This window comes from Pogona vitticeps, chromosome 1, assembly GCF_051106095.1.
Source record: "Pogona vitticeps strain Pit_001003342236 chromosome 1, PviZW2.1, whole genome shotgun sequence".
Taxonomy (NCBI): domain Eukaryota; kingdom Metazoa; phylum Chordata; class Lepidosauria; order Squamata; family Agamidae; genus Pogona; species Pogona vitticeps.
In genome coordinates this window covers 160,063,947-160,088,108 of record NC_135783.1, presented here as the reverse complement: position 1 = coordinate 160,088,108, position 24,162 = coordinate 160,063,947, and the positions used below count along the sequence as shown (strand labels likewise).

The 24,162-nt window shown below is 38.1% G+C and overlaps 1 protein-coding gene across 4 annotated transcripts in view; it reads left to right on the top strand.

Moving 5' to 3' along the window:
• The window catches only part of EHBP1 (EH domain binding protein 1), a 339,919-nt gene that overhangs the window by 226,201 nt on the left and 89,556 nt on the right, over positions 1–24,162 (top strand). For all 4 annotated transcript variants that reach the window (XM_020790594.3, XM_020790589.3, XM_020790595.3 and 1 more), the window contains 3 exons: positions 195–243; positions 12,693–13,607; positions 15,460–15,597. In XM_020790594.3, the coding sequence (XP_020646253.3) occupies positions 195–243; positions 12,693–13,607; positions 15,460–15,597 (1,102 nt within the window). The remainder of the gene's footprint in view (positions 1–194; positions 244–12,692; positions 13,608–15,459; positions 15,598–24,162) is intronic.

Here is a 24,162-nt window from a genome sequence, read left to right as displayed (position 1 = left end):
TATTTATATTTATGTATTTATTCTTTTAATTTTCCACACTATTAGTTTTGCTGATTGGATTGCTTTGAAATTGCTGGTTACTGTATGATGCTGTTTTTATGTTGAATTATTTTTTTTTAAGATAGTGGTTTGTTTTAAAAACTGCTGTTTTTATCTAGTACTTTACATACCTACTGTTCCATTTTCCTCCTCAGTGACTACAAGTCCCTGAATCCTCAAGATATTAAAGAGAACAACAAAAAGGTAAGAACTGCTGGAGGGAAGGAAGAAAATAGATATAGCTTCCATTTTGGATCACTGCAGGGTTTTTATTAATTTTGGGGAAAGTGAGGTTGTTTTGCAAAGTCATGACTGCACCTCACAGGTCTGGAGCTTCCTATGACTCAGAACTGAATGCATTATTGACTCTATATTTGACATTTTTTTAAACATTCACAACAAATTCCATGATGGTGTTAGGGTGTCATGTTTATATGAGCCTACATTTACTGAGACAGAGAGAAAAACAGAAAGAAAAAAGAAAAGCGGTAGGTCTCTTTTGATCATTCTGTTTTTTTCTTATTAATTTAATTAAAAATCCAAAATATCATTGTTCAGTAATTATCTTGCTTGAAGGCTTGTTGGCCACTACTTTAATATGAAAGATCTCATTGGTGTGGTTATAATAAGCACTGTTTTGACTTTGGCTTTTATTTAAGAAAGAGAGAAATAGAGATAAAACGTCACACAGTCTTTTATCCAGCACAGTCAATTAAACTAAGCAGTAAGGTGCATTGAGTTTTATATTATGCAAAGTACTGAACAATGTTTTTTGGTTGGTAACAAGATATTTTTGAAATATTAATGGTACAAATATTAATGAAATAGTGTCTGATAATGTTCTTGGTCCAGGTTTATAATCCTCAATAATATTAGGTAATCTAATACCCTTTTGATGTAAAGGTTATAAAGGAATATTCCGAAATGAGTTCAGTGATTTGAGACTCAATCTAAGAATCACAAGACATGTTGGTACTGAATGCTTCTTAAGTCTTTTACTGTAGTTACAAATTTTAATTTCCGTAAGATTCTGGGCATTGGCCCTAGAGGGATCCATTTAAAAATTGCTCATTTTCCACTTGATTTGTCTACAACAAAACTAACAGAAAATCATCTCAGTTTGTTGCATTGGCACTTTTTTTTCTTTTTGGTCCTAGGCAGTGTGACTCTCTACTTCTCTAACTGATCTTTCAGGGCTTACAAAATTCAAGGGAATGTGTACAAAAATTAAATACCTCCCCATAAAATGCACTCTTTTCCTCTGTGCATTTAATTCGTAGAATTAGTTTGGGAGATCCATCTGTATGTTTCATGCAGGAAATGTCTCACAAATGATAGATGCTCGTACTGTAGAAGTATTTTTTTAACTGTTCATTTGTTACCTATACATTCATGCTCTCTAAACACTGAAGAGTTATCAAAAGCCATGCCATTGTTGCAGTAGCAGCAAAGTACAAAATAATGAGAAATTGTGAAGTAGAAGTGGATTCTTTTCCATAATTTTCAGAATTATGTGTTAAGCTGTTTGATGACCTAAGAGGATTATCCGTGACATCACACTAATTTCTGCAGCACTATGTTTAACTTCAGAATCCTGTGATTGTATGATTTAATTAAACATGACTTCAGAGTCCGTTGTGTATGAGAACTAATCAAACATGATTATAAGTTACAGTAAATAGATGTTTGAACAAATTTGTAAGTTATACAATTCAGTTATGCCATTCTTATTTATAAAAAATGTGACTACAATTTGGGAGGAGTTATCAAAGCAAATTTATTAGTACATTTCTCTAATGCTAAATCTGTCTCTAATGAAGCAGTTGTTGTGTGTGTAATTTTTGTTCTTCTTTCATCACCTTGCAAATTTGTGCTTGACAGTTATACAAAGTATCTCAGTTGCTTCCTGCAGACTTATTCCCTAGGCTCACACAGTTCAGCATGATAACCCCAGGTGCTCTTGACTGGAATGGGCACAGCCTTGGGAACAATTGCAATATATAAATTTCATGCAAATATGTAGGAAATTTGTCAGGGAATGACTTCTCCTAACTAATCAAAATCCTATCCTGGTAGAAGCAACACCATTTGTTCTCTCCCTGTATTCTTCTGTCAGCTTACAGTAGAAAGGAAAATGAATGGCCAGGGTCTAATTTAAATGTAGGTATTAATTTATAGAAATGCAAATTTTGTTCGTTAATTGCATTTTTCCTACTATTTGAAGTGCATTATTTGATACTTTCTTACATGCTATCCATTTGGATTTAACTTATAGCAGTCTTAAAAGTGCTTTCAAGTTAAGTGAGATATTTAAGGAGTTTTACCAGTTTCATTCCTCCAGTAAATTTCCATGGTTGTGCTGGGATTCGAACCCAGATTTTCTGGGTCCTAGTACAACACTCTTTCACTACACAACACTAGGTATGTTGTGTACTATTGCATGTTAAAAATGATGCCACAGAATGTTTCCTAAAACTTTATCCGATTCTGAGGCCCCATTCCTGTGCACGCTTTCTTGAGTGGAAGCTTTATCGAGCATGCTGGACCATACATAGGTTTGCCTGCAAAGAGCAATGGAGGTGGGGAGATTCATATTTATCTGTGACATCTGACCCTGGCCAATATGTCACTGTATTTAGAGAGTTGTTTAGAATACTGGCTGCAGTGCTTTTGTTGATGGACTGCAGTTGACCTCTGTCAGTCACCTGGTCCTGGTATGTTGTATGTTTGTGTTGTTTTTATTTTTATTTTTTTCAGAAAAAGTTAAGTAGGAAACCTATTTCAAAATAAGTTGGTCCCAGAACTGGACCTAATATCAGGATGTCCTAGATTGTATCTTCCTTTGCATCTCGTCATGATCATTGCCACTTGTTAACACATTTCAAGTTTCATGCATGGGAGTTTCCTATAGACCATGTGCAAATACTGTATATGGCCATAGCCATAAATGCTGGTTGTGAGTTATTTTATGATGAAAGTCTCCTTGAATTAAAGGTGCAGAAGTGTGCCCAGTCTTAGCACTTCACCATATGTTCAGCTGCTTATTTTAGTTGTTTATAGATAAAAGATTTGCTACATAGTTTCTATCACATCTAGTACTGTACTGTATTTTCTTTGACTGTTTCTTTTTTCCTTTTTAATAAATAAATATATTGATATTATGACATATTTTAACAGAAATTACAATAAGACAATGGAATTTATTAGCAATAGACAGTAATTTATCAGATATAGTACAGCAAACTAAATCTCAAAAATGGAAATGAAGTTCTTGTGTGAACTGTGCCCCAGCTTTTTTTGCAAACTGTTTACACGTGAGCTTCTGCAGACTGAGCTAGCATTTTATAACAATATCATGGCTAAATAAAAGCTGTGTGGACACTGAAGTAAACAAATTATAACCTTCAGGTTGCTCGTAGAAGCCCATGGAGCAATTTGTTGTAACCATCCAGCTAGTGCCACCTGCTGTAGTTAGGATACAGCTCCTAGCCTTGGGCCACGATTAAACATAAATTAAAAGGAGACAAAGGGGCCCGGGCGCTTTGTGAACTGTTTTTAGAAGAGTAGAGGGAAAGGTGATATGACTAAATTTAGGGGACTTGGAGGAGTGGCTTATGGATACCTTTAAAATTCAAGACAAGGCCAACCTACCATTAGGAAGGATAAGCTGATCATGGAGTGCCAAAAGCAGCCGTCACACCTTCCCTCAGCCTGAGAGGGCCCATGCTGCTCTAAAGAGTTGCTGTTGGCGCCACACAGCTCTGCTGGGCTGGTTGTTTCTGTACACCTGGCTCCGAGAAGGACTTCAAAGAAAACATTGTAGACAGAGTGGCTTAGAAAATTGCCTGTACCATGATACAGATTATATGACATCTTACCCTCCTCACTGTGCATGGTTCTGAGGGCCCCTCAGAATGAGACTCTAGGGTGCAGTGCTCATCCCCGTTTCCAAGCCGTAGAGCCAGCGTTTGTCCAAAGACAGTTTCCATGGTCACGTGGCCGGCGTGACTAGACATGGAACGCCATTACACAACTGGACTAAATGTCAAGGGGAACCTTTACCTTACATAATGAGACATTAAAGAAATAGCTAACTCTGCATCAGCTGCTTTTTGTGGCCTGGACAGCTGTACATATAATTTCCTGGTATCTGGTGGGGAGCACTGCTTCCCATTAGGAGGGGAGCCAGTGTTGCCACACAATATGTGAGAGAGTCGTGGCCACACAATGTTTGGAGTGATGGCCTTGGGATCTGGGGAGAACCTAAGCTGCCCTTGACTCAAGATCTGTTTCTAGTTTCAAGAACCTCCTCCTCATGGAAGCAAGCCCTTGCATGTCAATTTCCCAAACTGGAGTTCAAACCACTATCTTAGCAGCAAGCATGTTATGGCTATTTGTTTGAATCTGACTGTTTGATAAGAAATGAAAGAGAGAGAGAGAGAGAGAGAGAATAAAAACAACAAAAACCTTTAAAACATATCTTAAAGATGTGCAGATGCTAGGCTGCAAGGGACCCCAAGTCTATTTGTTTTTGTTGCAATTCATGAACATAGTTAACACCCATGAAAAAGAGGACAACAGAACAAGAAACATGGTTCCCAAAAGAGAAAACTTTTCATTAACAGAATGTTCATTGCTTCTTGATATAAACTCCTTAGAACAACTATTCAGATTGGTTCAACTGAAGAGATAGCCTCGAAGCACTTTGGCACTCTGTCCCTCTTGCTGCTTTTCCCTCCTAGGATTTTTCTATGGCTGTATTGATCCTCTGTATTTGTATTTGATGGTGCCCATTGTCAATTCATGGTTGTGATGGCCTCTATTTTTATAGCAAGCCCTTCAGCTATTAAAGAACCCATTGAGGTGCTACTTTGAGAAAGCCTGAAGAATTACATGAAATTTGTGTCTTCCTTAAATTGTATAAAGTGGAGAACAGGAGACTAAATCCAATTTTATTCCATCCAGAAAAGACCCATTTAACACTGATGTAAATCCCTGGCTGGGATTAAAACTGACTTTAACTCCAGGTTGCATACATCAATTCATAGTGTTCTGTCTAAAATTTGCAAGCATACCGATTTCTTGTTCTAGACATCAAAAGGTTGATGCCACATCTCCATGCTGAGCATGTGATGTTAAATATATTGGAATCAAAAGGCTTTGATTATTTTCTCACAAGTCACCCATTCTTTCCTGGGAGGAGCACCAATATTTTTCAGGGCTTGCAAAGTAAATACCAATTTCTCAGATATATTTTCAATTGTTTCTCCTATTTGTTTTAATAATTTAGAAGAATCTAGATTTTTTCCCACCCCCATGTCTAGAGAGAGGGAGAATTAAAGACTTCCATGTGTTCCCAGGAGTGTCTATACTCCAATAATGACCAGTGAACCTTTTTAAAGGCTTTCTTGAAACACAATACTGTTTTTTTCTCTCAGACTTCCTGAGATAGTAATAATTAATTGTAAATTGAGAAACAGCTGTGACTTTCCAAAACTAGAAAAACCTGATGCGTATGCATTCTTTAAAGCACTGGCAGTAAAAGAGGTGATCTTGACTGTTTTGCTTAAAGTTTCATAGGAGTCTGCTGGAAATGATCAGTATCTGTTTGCAGAGATGGAAGCTTGTAGATTTCTGAAAGATGCATAGATCAGTAGAAGACAAAAAGTGTGTGGTGTGAGAGAGAGAGGTTTAAACATGATAATATTTGATTATGTGTGCCCCCTCCCACCCCCAATTATCTGACTTTCCAACTAACCAAAAATCACTGCAGTTCCATGGCTAGGAGAAGGCAAATGACTGGTGGTAAATCCCATAAATGATTAGTATCTTGTTTCTTTGTATCTTTGCTTGTTATCTCAGTTCCTTATCTTAGGAACTGCATGTGCATTTTTATTCTTTGGTGCATGTGCATTTTTATTCTTAAAAATAGCTTGTTTCCTGCATGACTGTCAGCTTAAAAGAACAAAATTTACTTCTACATTTCTTAGCAAAGTGCTTACAAGTGGTGGGTGTGGCCTGTAACTTTCTGGAGTACCAGTGTGTTCTGTACAAAGAAACAATATTATAAGCAGTAGAATTCTTTTCAGTGTTATACCATACAGTATCTTAATTAGAAAGCCAGTTAAATACAGTAATTCTGTAAAAAAATTAATGCCTGAATTTGCTTATTTTCCTGTTCATACCCCATCCCATTTGGCTTCTATATCTATTAAATTGTAAACTTACAGGCAGTTTGAGTCATACCTAGAATATTTTGCATACACAGTAATAATATTTTTAAAATGTGCTGCCCTTCCTTCAGCTATGGCCAAAATCCTGTCAGTTGGTTACACTGGTGTCAGTAAAGTAGCATAAATCACAGCAATAAGTTGCCAATAGTTTACAGATCACCACTTGTATCCTTCATTAGGTGCTACTTGCTCAAGTTGATGTATGATGAGAGATACAAGCAGCAGCCTATTAATCAGTGGACATTCTTCCCTGCAATTCACACCATTTCATTTATGCCAACATAACTGATCAATAATATTTTGGCATTAAGTACAGTCATGCCCCACTTAACGATTACCCCGCATTACAATGAATCCGCTTCACGACGATGTTTTTGTGATCGCAAAACAATGGTCTAAATGGGGTTTTTCGCTTTGCGAAGATCGGTTTCCTGCTTTGGGGAACGATTCTTCACATTACGACGATCAAAACAGCTGATCGTCAGGTTTTCAAAATGACCACCAGGTGCTCAAAATGGCTTCCCGCTGTGCTTAGGCATGGATTGCTCACTATACAGACACCAAAAATGGCCACCGTATGGAGGATCTTCGCTAGACGGTGAGTTTTTAGCCCATTGGAACGCATTAACCGGGTTATAATGCGTTTCAATGGGTTTTTTAATTTCGCTTTACAACATTTTCACTCTACAGCGATTTTGCTGGAACGAATTAATATTAAATGAGGCACCACTGTGTTTCAGTGTTACATTTTGCTACTCCAATATTTGAAAGAAAATACATGGTGCACCAGCAGACATCATTTGGATTTTCTTTGCCCCTTCACAGTCTACCCTGGCACATCCTGTTTTCTTTGTCTTGGATAGTGTACAGTTTTGCATTTGTGTACCTTTTCCTCTCATAAATTAAAGAGAGATAGTGGGGTAGAAGGACCCACAAACAATAGATAGAAATAATATATGAGAATTTCAGTAATAAGGCTACATTTCTACGTAATATAATATAATATACGAATAACTGTTGTTGCCAGCGGTTTAGACATTAATGGTTGTGTGTTGCGTTATTTTGAGGGGACAGCACGTTTACACTGTTATACAAACTGTATACTCACTGCTTTACATTGTAGCCAAGTGTCATTTCTTCAGTGTCACATGAAAAAACATACTAAAATATTTATGAAATGCGAGGGGGTGTACTCATTTCTGTGATATACTGTATCTTAATTTATTGGCTATATATTATTGTCTTAAATTAGGAAGTAGGAATTTTTCTACTTTTAGAAATTTGTACCATCTCTTCTTATTAAGAGCTTGGCCTGTGTCCTGGTTTAACCAGGACCTGAGAGCGATGAAGCAAACTAGGAGAAGGCTAGAGTGCAAATGGAGAAGAGACCCAACAGTTCAGAATTGAACAGCTGTCAGGGTCGCTACTGACCTCTACCTCACTAAGGTAAAGGCTGCTAGGCGAGCACACTTCACTGACCAGATAAGCGAAGCTTCAAATCAGCAGGCGGAGCTTTTCCGCATAGTTCGCGACATATCCGGAATTGGTCTATTCCCCCCCCCCCCCCCCAGTATCTCACCAGACCAATTTGCAGCATTTTAAAAAAATCTAAAGTGGAGGCCATCCACAGGGAACTTTCTCCTTTTTTGGACACAGTGAGTCGAGCAGAGATGTACAGCGCTCTGCCTTGCCCGGTGAGAATTGATCATTTTAAGCCGGTGACACCAGAGATTGTGGACAAGGCACTTGATCGCTGTTGAGCCACCACCTCCTCCCTTGACCCTTGCCCAGCCTGGCTAATCAAAGCAGCCAAGCTTATAACAACAGAATGGGCAATAGCAATAATTAATGGGTCTTTCCTTGAGGGCAGGGTTCCCCTTGCCCTCCAGGAGACACTCATTAGGCCCATAAGAAAGAAACTAAATTTGGCGGTTGACGATATTGGCAATTACAGGCCCATCGCCAACGTTTCTTTCATTAGTAAAGTGGTGGAGAGGGTGGTGGCCGACCAGCTTCAGGTGCACTTGGATGAAACAGATGTCATGGATCCATTCCAGTCAGGTTTCAAGCCGCACCATGGTACAGAAGTGGCATTGGTCGCCCTGTATGATGACCTGTTGAGGGAGGCTGACGTGAAAAACTTCCCTGTTGGTCCTCCTTGATATCTCAGCCTCCTTTGATACCGTCGACCCCTGTATCCTCCTGAGGAGGCTCTCCAAGTTGGGAATTGGTGGCCTGGCATTTGCTTGGCTCCAATCCTTCTTGAAGTACAGCTTGGGGAGAGGGTTTCAGCCCCATGGAGCCTCATTTGTGGGGTCCCGCAGGGCTCGATCGTCTCCCCAATGCTGTTTAATATCTATATGAGGCTGCTGGGAGGGGTCATCAGGGGATGAGGGGCATCGTGCCATCAGTACGCTGATGACACACTGCTCTACATCTCCTTTTCACCAACTGCAGGAGATGCCATTCTGTCCCTTCAGCGCTGCTTGGAGGCTGTTCTGCAATGGATGCAGGAAAATGGGTTGAGGCTGAACCTGGACAAGACGGAGGTACTGAAGGTGGGTGGCCCCACCATCAGTGATTTGGGAAACTCCCTCTCATTGGGGGGGTGACTCTCACCACGAAGAGTGAGGTTCGTAGCTTGGGGATACATCTGGACCTGGTGCTCACCATGGAAACCCAGGTGGCGTCAGTGGTCCGCTCCAGCTACTTCTACCTTCGGCAGATTGCCCAGCTTCATCCCTATCTTGATGCTGGTGTGCTCACCACTTTAGTGCATGCGCTTGTAATCTCAAGATTAGACCACTGTAATGCGCTCTACTTCGGGCTACCTTTGAGACTGATGCGGAAGCTTCAAACGGTACAAAATGCGGCAGCCAGATTTTTTAGGGGGTTGAGAAAACACCATCATATCTCTCCCACTCTGGCCGCATTGCACTGGCTGCCCGCGTGCTTCCGCGTAAATTTCACACTTTAATGATTACACACAAAGCCGTAAACTTTTTAGGACTTTGCTATCTGACGGAATGCCTTCTCCCACCAAAATCTACCCGTATCACTCGATCTAGTCAGGAGGTGAGACTGAGGAGCCTAACGCTGAGAGAGGTCCGGAAGGAAAAAACAAGAAACCGGGCCTTCTCGGCAGTGGCTCCTCAGTTATGGAATAATCTACCTTCAGAGATCTGTATGGCCCCTTTGCTGGGTATTTTTAAAAGCCAATTAAAAACCTGGCTATTCAGGCAGGGCCCCCCCCCGGGCACTATTTGATCTATCTTCTTTGTTTTTTCCATCTTGAATGATTGATTATTTTTGGATATTGATGTTATTTTAATTGTTTATTTTGTTTGATGTACGCCGCCCAGAGTAGTCGAATGACTAGATGGGCAGGATATAAATATAATTAATCAATAAATCCTTGCCTTTTTATTTCTATTATAAAATCCATTAATTATATTTTACCTGTCTTTTAACTCTTCTTCAACTATCTTTATTGGCAACATCATGAATGGTTCAGAAATAATAGGATATTGACACAATTTAATAATTCTGGCTATGTAAGGCACTGCAATGGATTTGAAATGAAACAAGGAAGATGCAATCGAAGTACAGACTTTCATTTTTAATTCAAGGGACTGAACAAAAATATTGTATCAAATACTGTACGTTTAGGAATTGCAACCATTTTCATACACATTCCCTTTATTTCAGGGCCTCAAATTGACACAATCATAAATAAAATGTTCATGTGTAATACTTTGTTGAGAATTGTTTGCAAGTAATGACTGCTTGAATTCTGGCACACATAACGTGTTTTGCCGAAAATAAGACAGGGCTTTATATTAATTTTTACTCCAAAAAAAGCATTAGGGTTTATTTTCAGGGGATGTTTTTTTTTTCATGTACAGCAATCTACATTTATTCAGATACAGTCATGTCATCATCTTCTGGCTGCTGCACAATGTTGCACAATGGTGGAGGTTGGGATTTCACTTAACTGGGGCTTATTTGGGGGTAGGGCTTATATGATAAACATCCTGAAAAATCATACTAGGTCTTATTTTCAGGTTAGGTCTTATTTTCAGGGGAACAGTGTAGACATCACCAAACAGTGGGTTTTCTTCTTTATGATCCTTTTCCAGACCTTTGCTTCAGTTGTATTCACTTGTTGTTTGTTCGTGGGTCTTTATGCCTTTAGTTTTGTCTTCCACAAGTGAAATGCATGCTCGATCATGTATGCATGGATGACTCTAGCCAAAATTATTGAATTTTTATTACTAAATTCAAAAAACTTTTTTTCATATATACAGTATTAAATTTCTCAGTATTTTCTCTATTTCAGTATTTTGCTTGTAATTATAATAGAATTTTTAATCATTATTTTACCTCCAACAATCTTATTTCTACCTCCTCCATTTTCATGTTTTATTGGCTTTTTGAATTATATGATTCCCTAATAACAATTTATCTCATTAAAATGTTATAGTATCCCACATAAAACCCTCTCTATCATTAATTCCTCATATTTCTATCATTTCTTTTTCTATTTTATCTATTATATTCATTTGCTGAAAAATACTTGTATCTATCCTCCATCTTGTAGCTTGTCTGTAATCGCATTTCATCTTAATAGCCATATCCAGTAGAGTATGATAAGTTGCTTTTATAATACACACAAATGTATTAATCACTCTTGAAATTAAAAATTTAGATACAACCTAGATAATCTGTACAAGAGTAACTCATATGAACTGAAGAGCAAAAAGTAAATTTCTTTTCACCTCCTTTCATCAGTCTCCATACATCTCTCAAATCAGTTATCCTTATTGTTTTATTCTAACCTGTAATATTAATTTGGAGAATAACCATTAATTTATATTATTATTATTTATTGGAATTATACCTCACACCATCTGGCTACCAGGCTACTCTGGGCGGCTAACAACAAGACAAACAACACAATATCAAAACACAATAAAAATAAAAGTAAAGTATATTTTTCTTCTCCCATTGTACCTTATAACATATTCTTCATTTTTTTCCACTTTAAATTCATATTCCTTAGAGAGAATAATTGCAACCCCTCTTGACATTGAATTCCCATAAACTTCCTCATAAATACTAAACCAACTCAATATAAATTCATTTACACCTGCCTTCGTTTAATGAGGCTCTTGTAAATATATGATATTTGCATATCCTTTTTAAAATAATGCCTCCATTCTTTTCCTTTTATAACACTTCCCAGGTCTTTTACATTCAAAGATTACATTTGTAAACTTTTAACTATATGTATTTATTACCATTCTCCCTTCTGGTCCCATAATATAAAAATCCCTCAGCTACTAAGAAAATCCAAAAGATCATCTTGTCCCTAATCAAATTATTTAATATTTTAACTTCCTTTATATTCAAATTATAGGACTTTTCTAACTAACATTCCTCATTCTGTTCCCTTCTACCCCAGTCTATTTATGTAATACTCTTCTATTTTATCTATGCTTTGTCCTAGTTTATTAGTCACTCTTCCCATCTCTATGATTTCTGGCTACTATCAACAGCTATTTACTTACTAATTCTTTTAGGATGAATTATTATAATCTCATTCTAATTCTCATATGTGTTCTTACTCTCTTCATTGATTAAAAATCTTTATCTAAAAAAACCCCTATTAGTTCTCTTAGGATAATCTACTACTGAAGTCATAATTCATTCTAACTCTCACGTATTTTCATATTCTCTTTGTTGATTATGAAGCTCTACCTAAAAAAAACACTTCCCCTTAAATTTCACATTTTTCCTTCGTAGGTCAACTCTATAACCTAAAAGAAGTTTAACTTACCCATTCATATCTCTTCCTCATCTGTTTTCTTTTTGCTATCATTTCCCCCCTGGATTTATTAATGCACTTATTTACTCCCAACTAGTTCCTCAGTTTAACGACCAATCTTTTCTATACTTATCTGTCTACTTGTTTATCAGGCTAATTACCATAATGTTCATACTACATGTAGTTTAAATCTTCCGCTTACCTATCTTCAAATTAATTCTATTTCCCAAAACCTACAATCTTACTGATATTGAAAGTTTTTTATTTATATTTTTTATCAGTATTTGTTTTGTTTTAGGATAATGCCATGGCAGACAGCTTTGTTGATAACAGTACGATACTTTAGTGGTAGCAGTTTGTTGTTTTGTTTTGTTTGAAACAGATAGAACTTTTAATTTTAATGAAGTGAAACTGTGAACTTCTGGAGACTTAATGAAAGTTGTATATACCACCTGATAGTACTGTATTGTATAAGATGTTCCTATGCTTACTAGCCTGTTCATTCGTTTTTAAATGGTATAATCCATTGCTTTGCTCTTAAGATTACCATTTATTGCAAAAGAAACACTAATTTTCCTTTTGTTTATTTTAAGGCCTATGACGGGTTTGCCAGTTTAGGAATATCTCGGCTACTAGAACCTTCTGACATGGTTTTGTTAGCAATTCCAGACAAATTATCTGTGATGACTTATCTCTATCAAATACGAGCACATTTCAGCGGACAGGAGCTAAATGTGGTTCAGATCGAGGAGAACAGTAGCAAAAGTACCTACAAAGTGGGCAACTATGAAACAGACCCAAACAGCTCTGTTGATCAGGAAAAGTTCTATGCGGAACTTAATGACCTAAAACGAGAACCAGAAGAGCGACAGCTTGAAGGGCCTTTAACCGACTTCGTTTTTCAGGATGACTCTGCATGCATGAATGACAGCAGAGTTACAGATTTGGAAAGTGCATCTAATCTGCATCAAACACCAGATGATCACCTGAGCTTCAGCATGGCTTCCTCTTCTTCTCAAAGGACTAAAAGTGATGCGGAGCAACAGAAAAACCAGCAGAGCCTAGGAAGGACATCTGGATTGGAGGAACCGGAGAAAAGTAGTATAACACCAGTACCACCTCTGTTGGGAAGGAAAAAATTGCTCAAAGCAGACACTCTAGATCTGAGCAATTTGGCACAGGTCAACGACCCAAAAAGGGATGCATTTCCAACAACACTGCATGAGGATATGGACAAGAAAGGACAACAGAATTCCGCCACTGCCATTAGTTTCTCAGAACCAGAAAACCACGGTCATCCAGACCTCAGAGAAAGGAGGAAACTGGATTTTGACACATATGCTGAAAAAACAAATTTAGAAATGGGAAATAAATCTGGACATTCTCAAAATAGGGATGCAGATACTGATAAAAAGCCACCTGTCTCACAGAGGCAGATGGAGACAGATTCAGAATCTGAGATCAAAACCTCTGTACAATTCACAGACCTGCCTACAAAAACTGCACAGGTAAGAAAGCAGAAAAATGTTTTCAGAATACAGCAGAATGGCCGCTCTTATATCCATAAATATACTGTAGTGCAATTTTTCACTGGTTTTGGTTTTTACTGTTCTGTAAGTAATGCCAGAAGCAAATATATTTAATTATCTTTTATTGTGTTGCCCACCAATTATAGTGTGTGTGGATAATTTTGAATACATATTGTGCACACGTATTCACAAGCTCCATATTATGACATAGAGGAAGAGATCTGACAGAGCTAACAGGGAGCAATCCAGAAGGGCCCTGGCTTCAGAGGAACTGCCAGCATTTTGACCCCCTGTGGGGTAACACGATTACAGCACTGTTGGGCCACCTCCCACATCTGTGTCTAATGTATTGCTCATACTGGTTGGACACAGAGGAGGGTTCCTCTGGCACGTTTGTTGACCTTATTTCCAAGTATGAAGGTCCTAGGCCTTAAATGTCATTATTAATATCTCCAGTTTGGGCTGGAAGTGTGTTGCCATCCAGTGCAGTTCTTTTAGAATTGATGTCATGGTTTCTGTGAGGGGTTTCTGTTAGTAGTCTAGCTCCTGAGTATTGCTGTGGCTGTAGTTGTATGGCTGTGGGAGTCCTACCTGGAGCACACTGAAGTAATCTAGCATGGAAATTACTGCTGCATGAACTCAGGTATCCCATGACTTGCATTTCTAGGCTATCATATGCTACTCAGATTTCTGGCAGAAAAAAATATATATAACACTTACTTGGTTACTTACTTAGCAGGCCTAGTGTAACAGACTTTCTTGGCTGCAAGCTAGCTTCCTGTATCATAGTTATGATGCACTTTACCTGCAGTAGAATTAAAATGCCATTTTAATTGCCCACAAACTTTTAAAAAAATTAAAAACATAACTACCCAATAAAAATATGACTACCTATTTATTTGACGAAAACTTTCATTTTTGAGTAAAGACATTATTGTCCAATCAGTAGCTGTGCTAATATCCTGGATTTCCAAATTGTTTTTATGGAGCAGTTATTTTCCCCCAAGAAATGCCTTAAAAGTGTCTAAGATGATCTCAGAGGCAACCTCTTCAGACAGTGGGTGTGTATATTATTGTGTGACCTCAATCACTGGCTAAACTGATGAATGGCTTGCATAGATGACTTTCTCATAACATAAATGGGCAGAAATCTTCCTCCATGTTTAATCTATTTTTTTAATCTTAAATGATGTTCCTATAGGGAAAATTCGCTTAACGATGATCGGTTCCCTGCTTCGGGAACTGATTTTTCGCTAAACGTTTTTTCTGAAACAGCTGATCGACGGTTCTAAAATGGCTACCCGCTGTGCAAAATGGCTCCCCGCTGTGTTTTCAGGACGGATTCCCCGCTTTACAGGCAGCGAAAATGGCCGCCCCTATGGAGGATCTTTGCTGGACTGTGAGTTTCCAGCCCATTGGAACGCATTGAACCGGTTTCAGTGTATTTCAGTGGGTTTTTTCGTTTTGCAAGACGATGTTTTCGTAAGACAGCGATTTTCGTGGAACGAGTTAACATCGTCTTGCGAGGCACCACTGTATACCGATTAAATGTGCAGGTCCCTTTTGTAGGGAAAGGTGTTCTATGCCAGAAGTCCCAAGCTGACTTTTTGCATAGGACTTTATCTGACTTTTAAGAATGTTTAGGGCTGTGGAAAGTGTATTTCACTTCTTCACATAGTCTACTGTGGTATGATTGCTGGTGCAGAGTTGTCTGGAAGGCCAACTCTTTGTAGGAAGCTTCTTCCCCGCCCCCCCCCCCATATCATAATGTAGCACCATGTTGCATATTGCTTAATTAGGGTCTTTTTTGTCACTGTGTGTTTTTCTAAAGCTACGAATGCTATCAAGACAGGAAGAACTGAAAGAGAGAGCAAGAGTTCTGCTTGAACAAGCAAGAAGAGATGCGGCATTAAAGGCAGGAAATAGACAGCTCACAACCACCCCGGGACGCTCCAAGCAACTGAATGATGTAAGAAATATTGGCCCTTGTGGCCATTAGAGGAAAGTATGTGTAGTTAGTGAACAAAATTGTTGCTGGACATGACACTGGTGCAAAGCGGTATGGGGAAATGGCAACAGTGTATTATTTATGGTTGACTCTGCCTATCCTAGAAGTGCTGAGTATTCATCTCATCCTACCAAGAGCTGATTATTTTCCTACTGACTGAGGCCAATGAAAGATCGAAAGTCCGTTGAAAGCAGTGCTTTTTGAGTGCCAGACGATTTAAGATATTAGTCAGATGAAAGGCAAACTTATCTGTCATATTACAGTGTTGTACCCAGTACTATTTTTCACAGTGACCCTCTTTTTATCATCAGAATGAATTATTCTGATGGCACTGGAAAGCATAGCTAAGCAAACCCGGGTCCAATGGGGAGGCAGCTGCAGTTGCCTATTGCTCCACCAATAACCTCAATGGTGACCTGGAGGGAACTGTAATCTCTGGAGATGAAAGCTAATTAAATTTTTATGCAATCCTTTCCAAAGCAGAGGTTGCCTGTTGTGTCACATTATGTGCTGTAATTTTGCAATTCTAACCATTTGCACATGAGAAACTGTGCTAGTACTGCAGTGCTCATTTTGCTAATGACTGCAGTGTGGACAAATGATTCTTTTAAGCTTTTCAATAGAACATAGATTTGTATTTGCTAGTATGAGTTGCCTACCCCCAATCCTCCCTGCATTTACTTTTCATAGTAGTTACCTATGTGTAATTGCTGAGAATATTTAACTGTTTTGAAGTCTTTATGAATCAAAATAATTTTAGAGTCCAAACATAAATGTTCCTTTTGTTAGAAAGAAGAATCATACATTTTTCATGAATATTTACAAAACACGATAGTTGTTACTGTATATGTTCAGTGCTGCAAGTAATTATGCTACTAACGTTATGATACATTTATGCATCAGTTAGTTGCTAATCTTCATGGTAGTCTGTACAGTCATTCTACAAGATTCCTTGTCTCAACTACCAGCCAATCATCCCTTCCGTATTAACAAGGTTGTATTCCTTAACTGTACATCTCAACCAGCAAAGCCCGTAAGTGCCATATTAATGTCATAGAGAAGACTGTGTATTTCAAGTTATCTTTATTCACTTTGCTAGAAATGTTTCTTGATTTTATTAGGATCAGTTTGACCCTACTGTATATCCATCGAGGAAGTCTCCAGGGTGTTGATGAGGTATAGGCCTACCACTTCCTTGCTTGACCCTTGCCCAGCGTGACTGATAAAAGCCGCTAAGGGAGCCATGAATGAGCAGGTCGTGAATATTGTAAATTCATAATTAAAGGAGGGAATTTTCCTCTCACATATTAAAGAAACCATCATCTGTCCCATCATTAAGTGATTCTGGTTGGCAACAGTCAATTTGAAAAACTTTCATCCAATCACCAATATTCCATTCCTGGACAAGGTGATCGAGAGGGTGGTGGCTAATCAGCTTCAGACATACCTGGAGGAGCAGGAGTACTGAGACAGCATTGCTTGCACTACAGGATGACCATTTAAGGGAGGTTGATGGGGCAGATGTACCCTCTTGGTGCTTCTGGATCTCTCAGCAGCTTTCGATACCATCAACCACATATCCTCCTGGACAGGCTCTCGATTGGGATTGGAGGCTTAGCACTGAATTTGTTCCAATCCTTCCTCAAGGATCATGTCCAGAGTCTTCAGCTAGGAGATGAGGTATTGACCCCTTGGACCATGAGGTGTGGGTTTTCCCGGAGGTTGGCACTGTCCCTGATGCTGTTTAACATTTATACTCCCTTGAGACTATAGCAGGTCCAGAATGCTGCAGCCAGACTGGAGGTTCTGGCTTGCCTCCACTGGTTACCCACTGCATTCTAGATCAGGTTCAGCATTTTAACCTTCACATACAAAGCTCTCCACAGTTTGGGGCCATGTTACTTGTCAAAGTGTCTTTCCCCTATGTCATCTGCCCAATCCACTAGCTCATAGATAGATAGATAGATAGATAGATAGATAGATAGATAGATAGATAGATAGATAGATAGATAGATAGATAGATAGATAGATAGAAAGAAAGAAAGAAAGAAAGAAAGAAAGAAAGAAAGAAAGAAAGAAAGAAAGAAAGAAAGAAAGAACGAACGAACGAACGAACGAACGAACGAACGAACGAACGAACGAACGAACGAACGAACGAACGAACGAACGAACCTCAAATAATTAACCTGGCAGAAATTACTTCTGTAAGAAAGAAAGAAAGAACCTCAAATGATTATCCTGGCAGAAATTACTTCTGTAAGTTAGATCAAGAAAGGATATCTTTTCCATGTGTGCCCTTGATGTAAACATTCCAGTTTAGTGTTGTGAAATTTATTGTCACTGCTTGAGAGTACAATGATATTATTGTAAAGCAGAACAAATCAACATTTGCTTTGTGTTTGGGTGAAAAGTGGTTAACCATGGAAAAAGGAGTCCATTTATGCGATTATCTCTTATGTGGTGTCACTTTGCGAATGGTAGTGAGCATAAAAAGGTATGTTGTATAGAATCTAGACTGGTGCCATTGATGGTGTTAATGTTCTGGTTGCCCTTTGCTATGTAAACTTGGCATTTTTTTCCTGCTGGCAACATAGGCATGATATTGTGCAGCAATATTGGGCCATTTCCTGGTGATTCGAATTACAGATACAGAAGCACAATATCCCGCATTAAGAAACTGGCAGTTGTTTTTTGTTTGTCAGTTTGTTTTTAATAATTTAATTCTTCTATTCTTTCAATTCAGTGTTCTAATGTGCTTATTTTGCATTATTTATTTATTTGTCTATCTGTCTGTCTGTCTGTCTGTCTATTTATTTATTTATTTATTTATTTATTTATTTATTTATTTATTTATTTATTTATTTATATACCACCCATCTAGAACATATCTACTCTGGGCAGTTTACATATAACATAAAAATAAACTGAGGTAAAATCCAAATTAGTCACAAAGTTCAAGATGGGGAAAGGAAAAAAGAAGAAAAAGAAAGGGGGGAAGGAAAAGGAAGATAGGCTAGGTAATGGCTGTAGGGAAGGCCTGCCATGTCTTCAAGTTAGTCTTGAAGGCCCTCAGCGAGGGAACCAGGCGGATCTCTACAGGTAAGTTGTTCCATAGGCAAGGGGCCACTGCCCAGAAGGCCCGATTTTTTGTTTTTTCCTGCCGGACCTCTCTTGGCGTTAGGCCCCTCAGCCACCCGGCCTGACTAGAGTGGGTGATACGGGTAGAAATGGGTGGAAGAAGGTGCTCTGCCAGGTATCGAGGACCTAAACCATTAAGGGCTTTGAATGTAATAGTTAGCACCTTGAAATCAATGCAGAAGCAGAAAGGTAGCCAGTGTAAGGTGGCCAACTTGGGGAAAATATGGTGAAATCCTTTCACCCCTGTTAATAGCCTGGCTGCCGTGTTCTGGACCATCTGGAGCTTCCGCATCAGTCTCAAAGGAAGCCCCGACATGGAGAGCATTACAGTAGTCTATTCTTGAGACTACAAACGCATGGACACGTTTTTAACACTTCTATCAAACTTATCTTATCTCTGTTAATATTTCACACACATGCAATCATTGTAATAGTTCAGTGTTTTGTAAGTAGCAATTACCAAACTAAGGATGATGTAATTTTTATAGCAGCTGACAGCAGTTTGAAAACAGTTGGAAAAAAGGTCAATTTTTATTCTATTGCCCCAGTTTTCAGCTCCTTCTTGTAGATGGCCAGGTAATATATAATGTAACCAAGAGAAAATAATACCACAAACCTAAAATAAATTTGGAAATTATTAAGAATAATATCTTCTTCCAAAGCATGTTATGAGAGACATGCTTCCCAAAACTACAGTTCCTAGAATTCCCTTGGAAAAAGCAAAGTCAATTAAAACAACTTAAGCAGGCTGTGCTTGTAGTAAAAACACAGCCTAATATAACCAACAGTCTAATATAATCTCCAGCAGTGCCCACTGAAGCCAATTCCATTCTTTTGGGAAGCTGACAGCTCTTGATGTTACAGGGTTAATGACATCTGGTGCCAGTACTGTACAAAAGGCATACCTGTTCTTATGAGTGCATGTGGAAGAAGGGGCTCTGTGCTTCAGGGATACCTATATATCTAGAAATGAATCACTATTATGAAGAAAAGCAGAAGCCCCTAGTAATCTCTGTTGGAGGGAGGGGAGATTGTGCCTCTCTTCCATTACACATGCCAATTTCAATCAATTTATTTTGTCCCAAATAATTTAATGGAAGCCACTGAGTGTTCCCTTCATTGCCACAGCCCTATCTTGACCTTTGTTTTTAGCTTAGTCTAGAATGTGGACTGAAAAAAAGAGTCCAGGAGGGCACATTTATATGTATCATGCTATTTTAGTACTGTGATTTTTTTTCTGCATTTTTTTCATAGCCTAGAATTTTTTTTCATAGGGTTGACTGTGCAAAATGCTAATGAAAATATGTTACAACTCATAATATATTACTCAGGATAGTACGTTTATTAGGTTTAGAGAGCGAATGAGTGAAATGTTTTGCATTACTCCATATAAAGCACTTAACATGGTGTTCTTCATAAAGGATTACATCTCTGCCAGCCTGTCTGCACTTGTTGTGGAAAAGTTACTAGGTTAATCTTAAGGACCTGACATTGCAAAGGGAGGTAATGTCGTTTGACTGATCATCTTGCAACTTCAGCTTATTATGTGTACATTATGAAGATACTATCAATAAATTAGAGAAGTGTGGATCTCTCCCCCCCCCACCCCAAATCTTCCATGCTGTTTTCTCCAAAAAAAAACACTGGTTCTTTCCTATTTCGATTTGTATGCTGTTTTGGCAAGACCTTTTACATCTACAGTAGTTGTTGCCTGCACACAAAAGTATGCCATAGGTATAACACAGTGGCTGGCATCCTGTTTGTCAAGGTGGCAAGTCTCACTAGAGTATTCCCATTGAATCGGTGGGGATTTGGTCAGCCAACCCCTCTGTAAGTTCCATTGAATCAAATAGGCCTACTCTAGTTGCAACTTACTACACTGAAGAGAAAATCATTTGTAGCAGCCTCTATGATTTAAAAAGCAAACAGCTTTCTAGAAAAAGATGTGTATGAATTATATAATTTTTTCTTTTATTGTATGTAGTGAGTTAGTACAGTGGACCCTTGACTTACAGACTTTTTGAGTTACAGACTTCTCTGGCCGCAAAATTTAGGTTTGACTTGCAGACTGAGATTTGACTTACAGACCAGAAAAAAACCAAAATGGAACAAAAACGGCCTGTTACGGGATTAATCGGTTTTCGATGCACTGTAGGTCAGTGGAGACTTGACTTACAGACTTTTTGACGTGAGAACTGCCTTCCAATACGGATTAAGTTCTCAAGTCAAGACCCCACTGTAATGCATTCCAAAGTCATTTTTCTGTATCCACAGAATTAACTCCCTTTTTTCATTTATCCTGTCCAGTATTTGCTTTGGTGCCAATGTTACTACCATATGCACCATCAAAGGATATTTAAGGCTGCTGTTAATATTTTTAAATTTTTAATATTTTTATTGATAAATTAATTATTTAATAAAACCATACATCTTTCTCATTTGAGCTTCAATTGATGCTGCTGTAAGTTGTGCGAGAGAGAAAACAAGAGACAGGCATAAATGAAACCCATGTTAGAGTGGAGATGATTTTGATTTGCTTTCCTTGATGTGAGCAAGAATCAGAACACAGAGTTTCTCTGTGGTTTGCTGCAGCATCTGTAAGCATAAAGGCTATCTATCTCTCCCAATCCAGAACCTAACAATGCCTTCATTTAAACTGGCCTAAAGAAATACTACCAAGTTCCTGTATTAGTGGGATTTATATTATCAGCAAATTGTTTCTGAAAAATGAGAAAATTAGGAGAGTTAAACGGCACCCTCCCTTCCATTTTAAATATATTGAAGTGTGGGACTTTTGTATGGCAGCCATGGCCTTTTGATGATAATTGGAGAATATTGATTGCAAAGTAGGGAGGCTAATCTGCCATGCTAATAATTGTGACCAGATTTAGATATAATCACCAGATTCCCACTAGATTACAAAAGGAGTTACCATCTAATTGTTAAAAAGACTGAGCATTATATTAATAATCCTTGACTCCTGGTAACTTATTCATTTTGGCACTATTTGTCTTCCACATATGCCCCAAAGAAGCTACCAAATGTGATTTACACTGGTAAGAGAATTCACTATAATATTTAAGTATCATGAGTGTGGCAGTTTTTTTCTACTGCCTTAAATTGCATGTATGTGTTTCTTAATGGAGAAAAAAATTGATCGTGCTTTTAAAAAAATTATTTATTTATTTATTTTATTTATCTGGTCATTGCGACCACTCTAGGCGGCTATTCTGAGTAAAACACAGAGATCTCTGTATGCTACTCCCAGCTCACTCAGGTAACAAAACTCGATCAATTATCTATTCCACACTAACATGTTAAAATAAAGTGTTTCAAGTTTTCAGATAGGTTGATTACGTAGATAGCTGTCATGCATTTTTGTGCAGGTTGAGAAGGAAGATATTTTATGAGCACATGATTTGGCATGTGCAACTCCTCTCCATGAAGACAACGTAAACTTTTTAACCAGCCATTAATATAATTAATATGCTTTGTTGCTTTTATGATATTTAACTATTAAAGTAAAAAAATAATAATTTTAGGATGTAAATAACTGCTACTGTATGGGGTGAAGATCAGTTTTCTGTTTCAATAAAGTGACTGATTCTATAGCTGATTTTTTTCATCTCTATTAAATATGTGGCCTGGATGGCATCAGTTTGTCAACTGTAAATAATTTTGTTATTTAACTTGGCGTGTTGTATTGAGTATCAGGGAGTACCAAAAAGGCACGGGTACAGGCAATTTAGCAACCTATTCCATTATAGGCCATGTGAAAAGAAACACCGGCCTAGTTCAAGGATCCAAATATTGTCATATCATCTACACATAAAGACCAGCAGTGAAGTGATCTCTGTTTCAGAGGGATCATTTTTGTATGAAGCCTACACTTTTTTTAACACCAGGGATGCTCTTTTTGTACTGCTGCTAATGACCATAAATGTTTTTGTGTCCCTGTTTTCAATCCATCCCAGGATGATATCAACATTACTTGGAGCTGTATGTTTCATTGCATTTCTCAGCATGAATGAGGATAGAGTTAAAATCTTTATTCATTTCATTTTAAAATGTTCCTTTTGTTCTCCTTATCATGTTCCTGGCTTTCCCAAGGATATATGCCTTGAACGAAAAGTCACATGTGCATTACTAATTGTGTGCCATTGTATTTACAGTTCCTAGTGGTGGCACTGTGAAGCTACTAATTCTTTTGCTTCACTTGATGTAAAATAATCTGAGCTTCTTTGATAGCAGTGAAACAGTATTAATTGTTTTGTACATTTCTTGGTCATTCTACTTAGGTGGTCTTCATAATCTATTAGAACTTTCAGCCAGATTTTTGTAATGTCATGCCTCCAGCAGTGATTAAATTGGTAATTAATGAACAGTCTTTGGCAATGTAAACCACATCCTGTTAATTTTCCCTTCTACTCCCCCCACCCTGAATTTTTTAGAAGTTGTCATCTCTGTCAGAAAGCATTGCGCCACCTTGCTACAGCCCCTTGGCATAAAACCACAACGACTTGATTTTTGCAGCCATTAGTAGATCAGAGCAGTAATTTCACAGTATTTTGGTCAGGGTAATTATAGTACCAAGTACTAAGTAGAGTTGGGAATTTCACACAAGAAGTCCAGAAATACCAGGTGAGCTTCCTTGTGTTCACTGGGTCGTCATGATTAGTTTAATTGGGCTTTGTTTGATTTTAGCCGCAGGGATTCTTTGTGCCAAAGCAGTGCAGTGACTTTCCACTTTAGGGTTTCTGACAGGAACTGGGGCAAAAATGAACCCTTTGAAGTGGGACACTTCAAAACATCAACTTTTTTTAAAAGGGAGGGGCAGAAAGAGGAAAACTTTAATGTAAATAGCTAAATGAAGCGATTGTTCAGAAAGTATTTTTGTTAGACTCTTAGTTTTTATTTTTATGGTGGATTTTAGTATATTTCTATTCAGTACTTTGTCGTGTAGAAAATTAAATCATATAGTTGGAAAGTTAGATACTTTGTGCATCATAAAGTTCAAGTCAAAATGCCTTAGATTTAAATCTTGCCTGGCATTTATTTTGCCCTCTTTTTCATGAAAGGAAAATGCTGGGCAACCACCTGCACAACCCCCAGAGTGTTGTGAATGTCTTAAAAGTAACATAACATCTCCCTTTTTAGGAAAAAAAAGTGTTTCCTTCTTTGCGTATTTATTATTTGCATGATGCAAATCCAGTGTTAGATCTATTTTGTCTCGCTACCTTGAGAAAGGACACAAAGTAAAAAACTTGCTTTTTCTACTTAATCCAGATGTTTAAATGATGTGCATCTCCTTGTGTAAAGAATGTTGTGCGTTGATGTTTTTACGTTTGCCTCTGCTGATGCACAGATTACTCTGAACCTCTGCATACA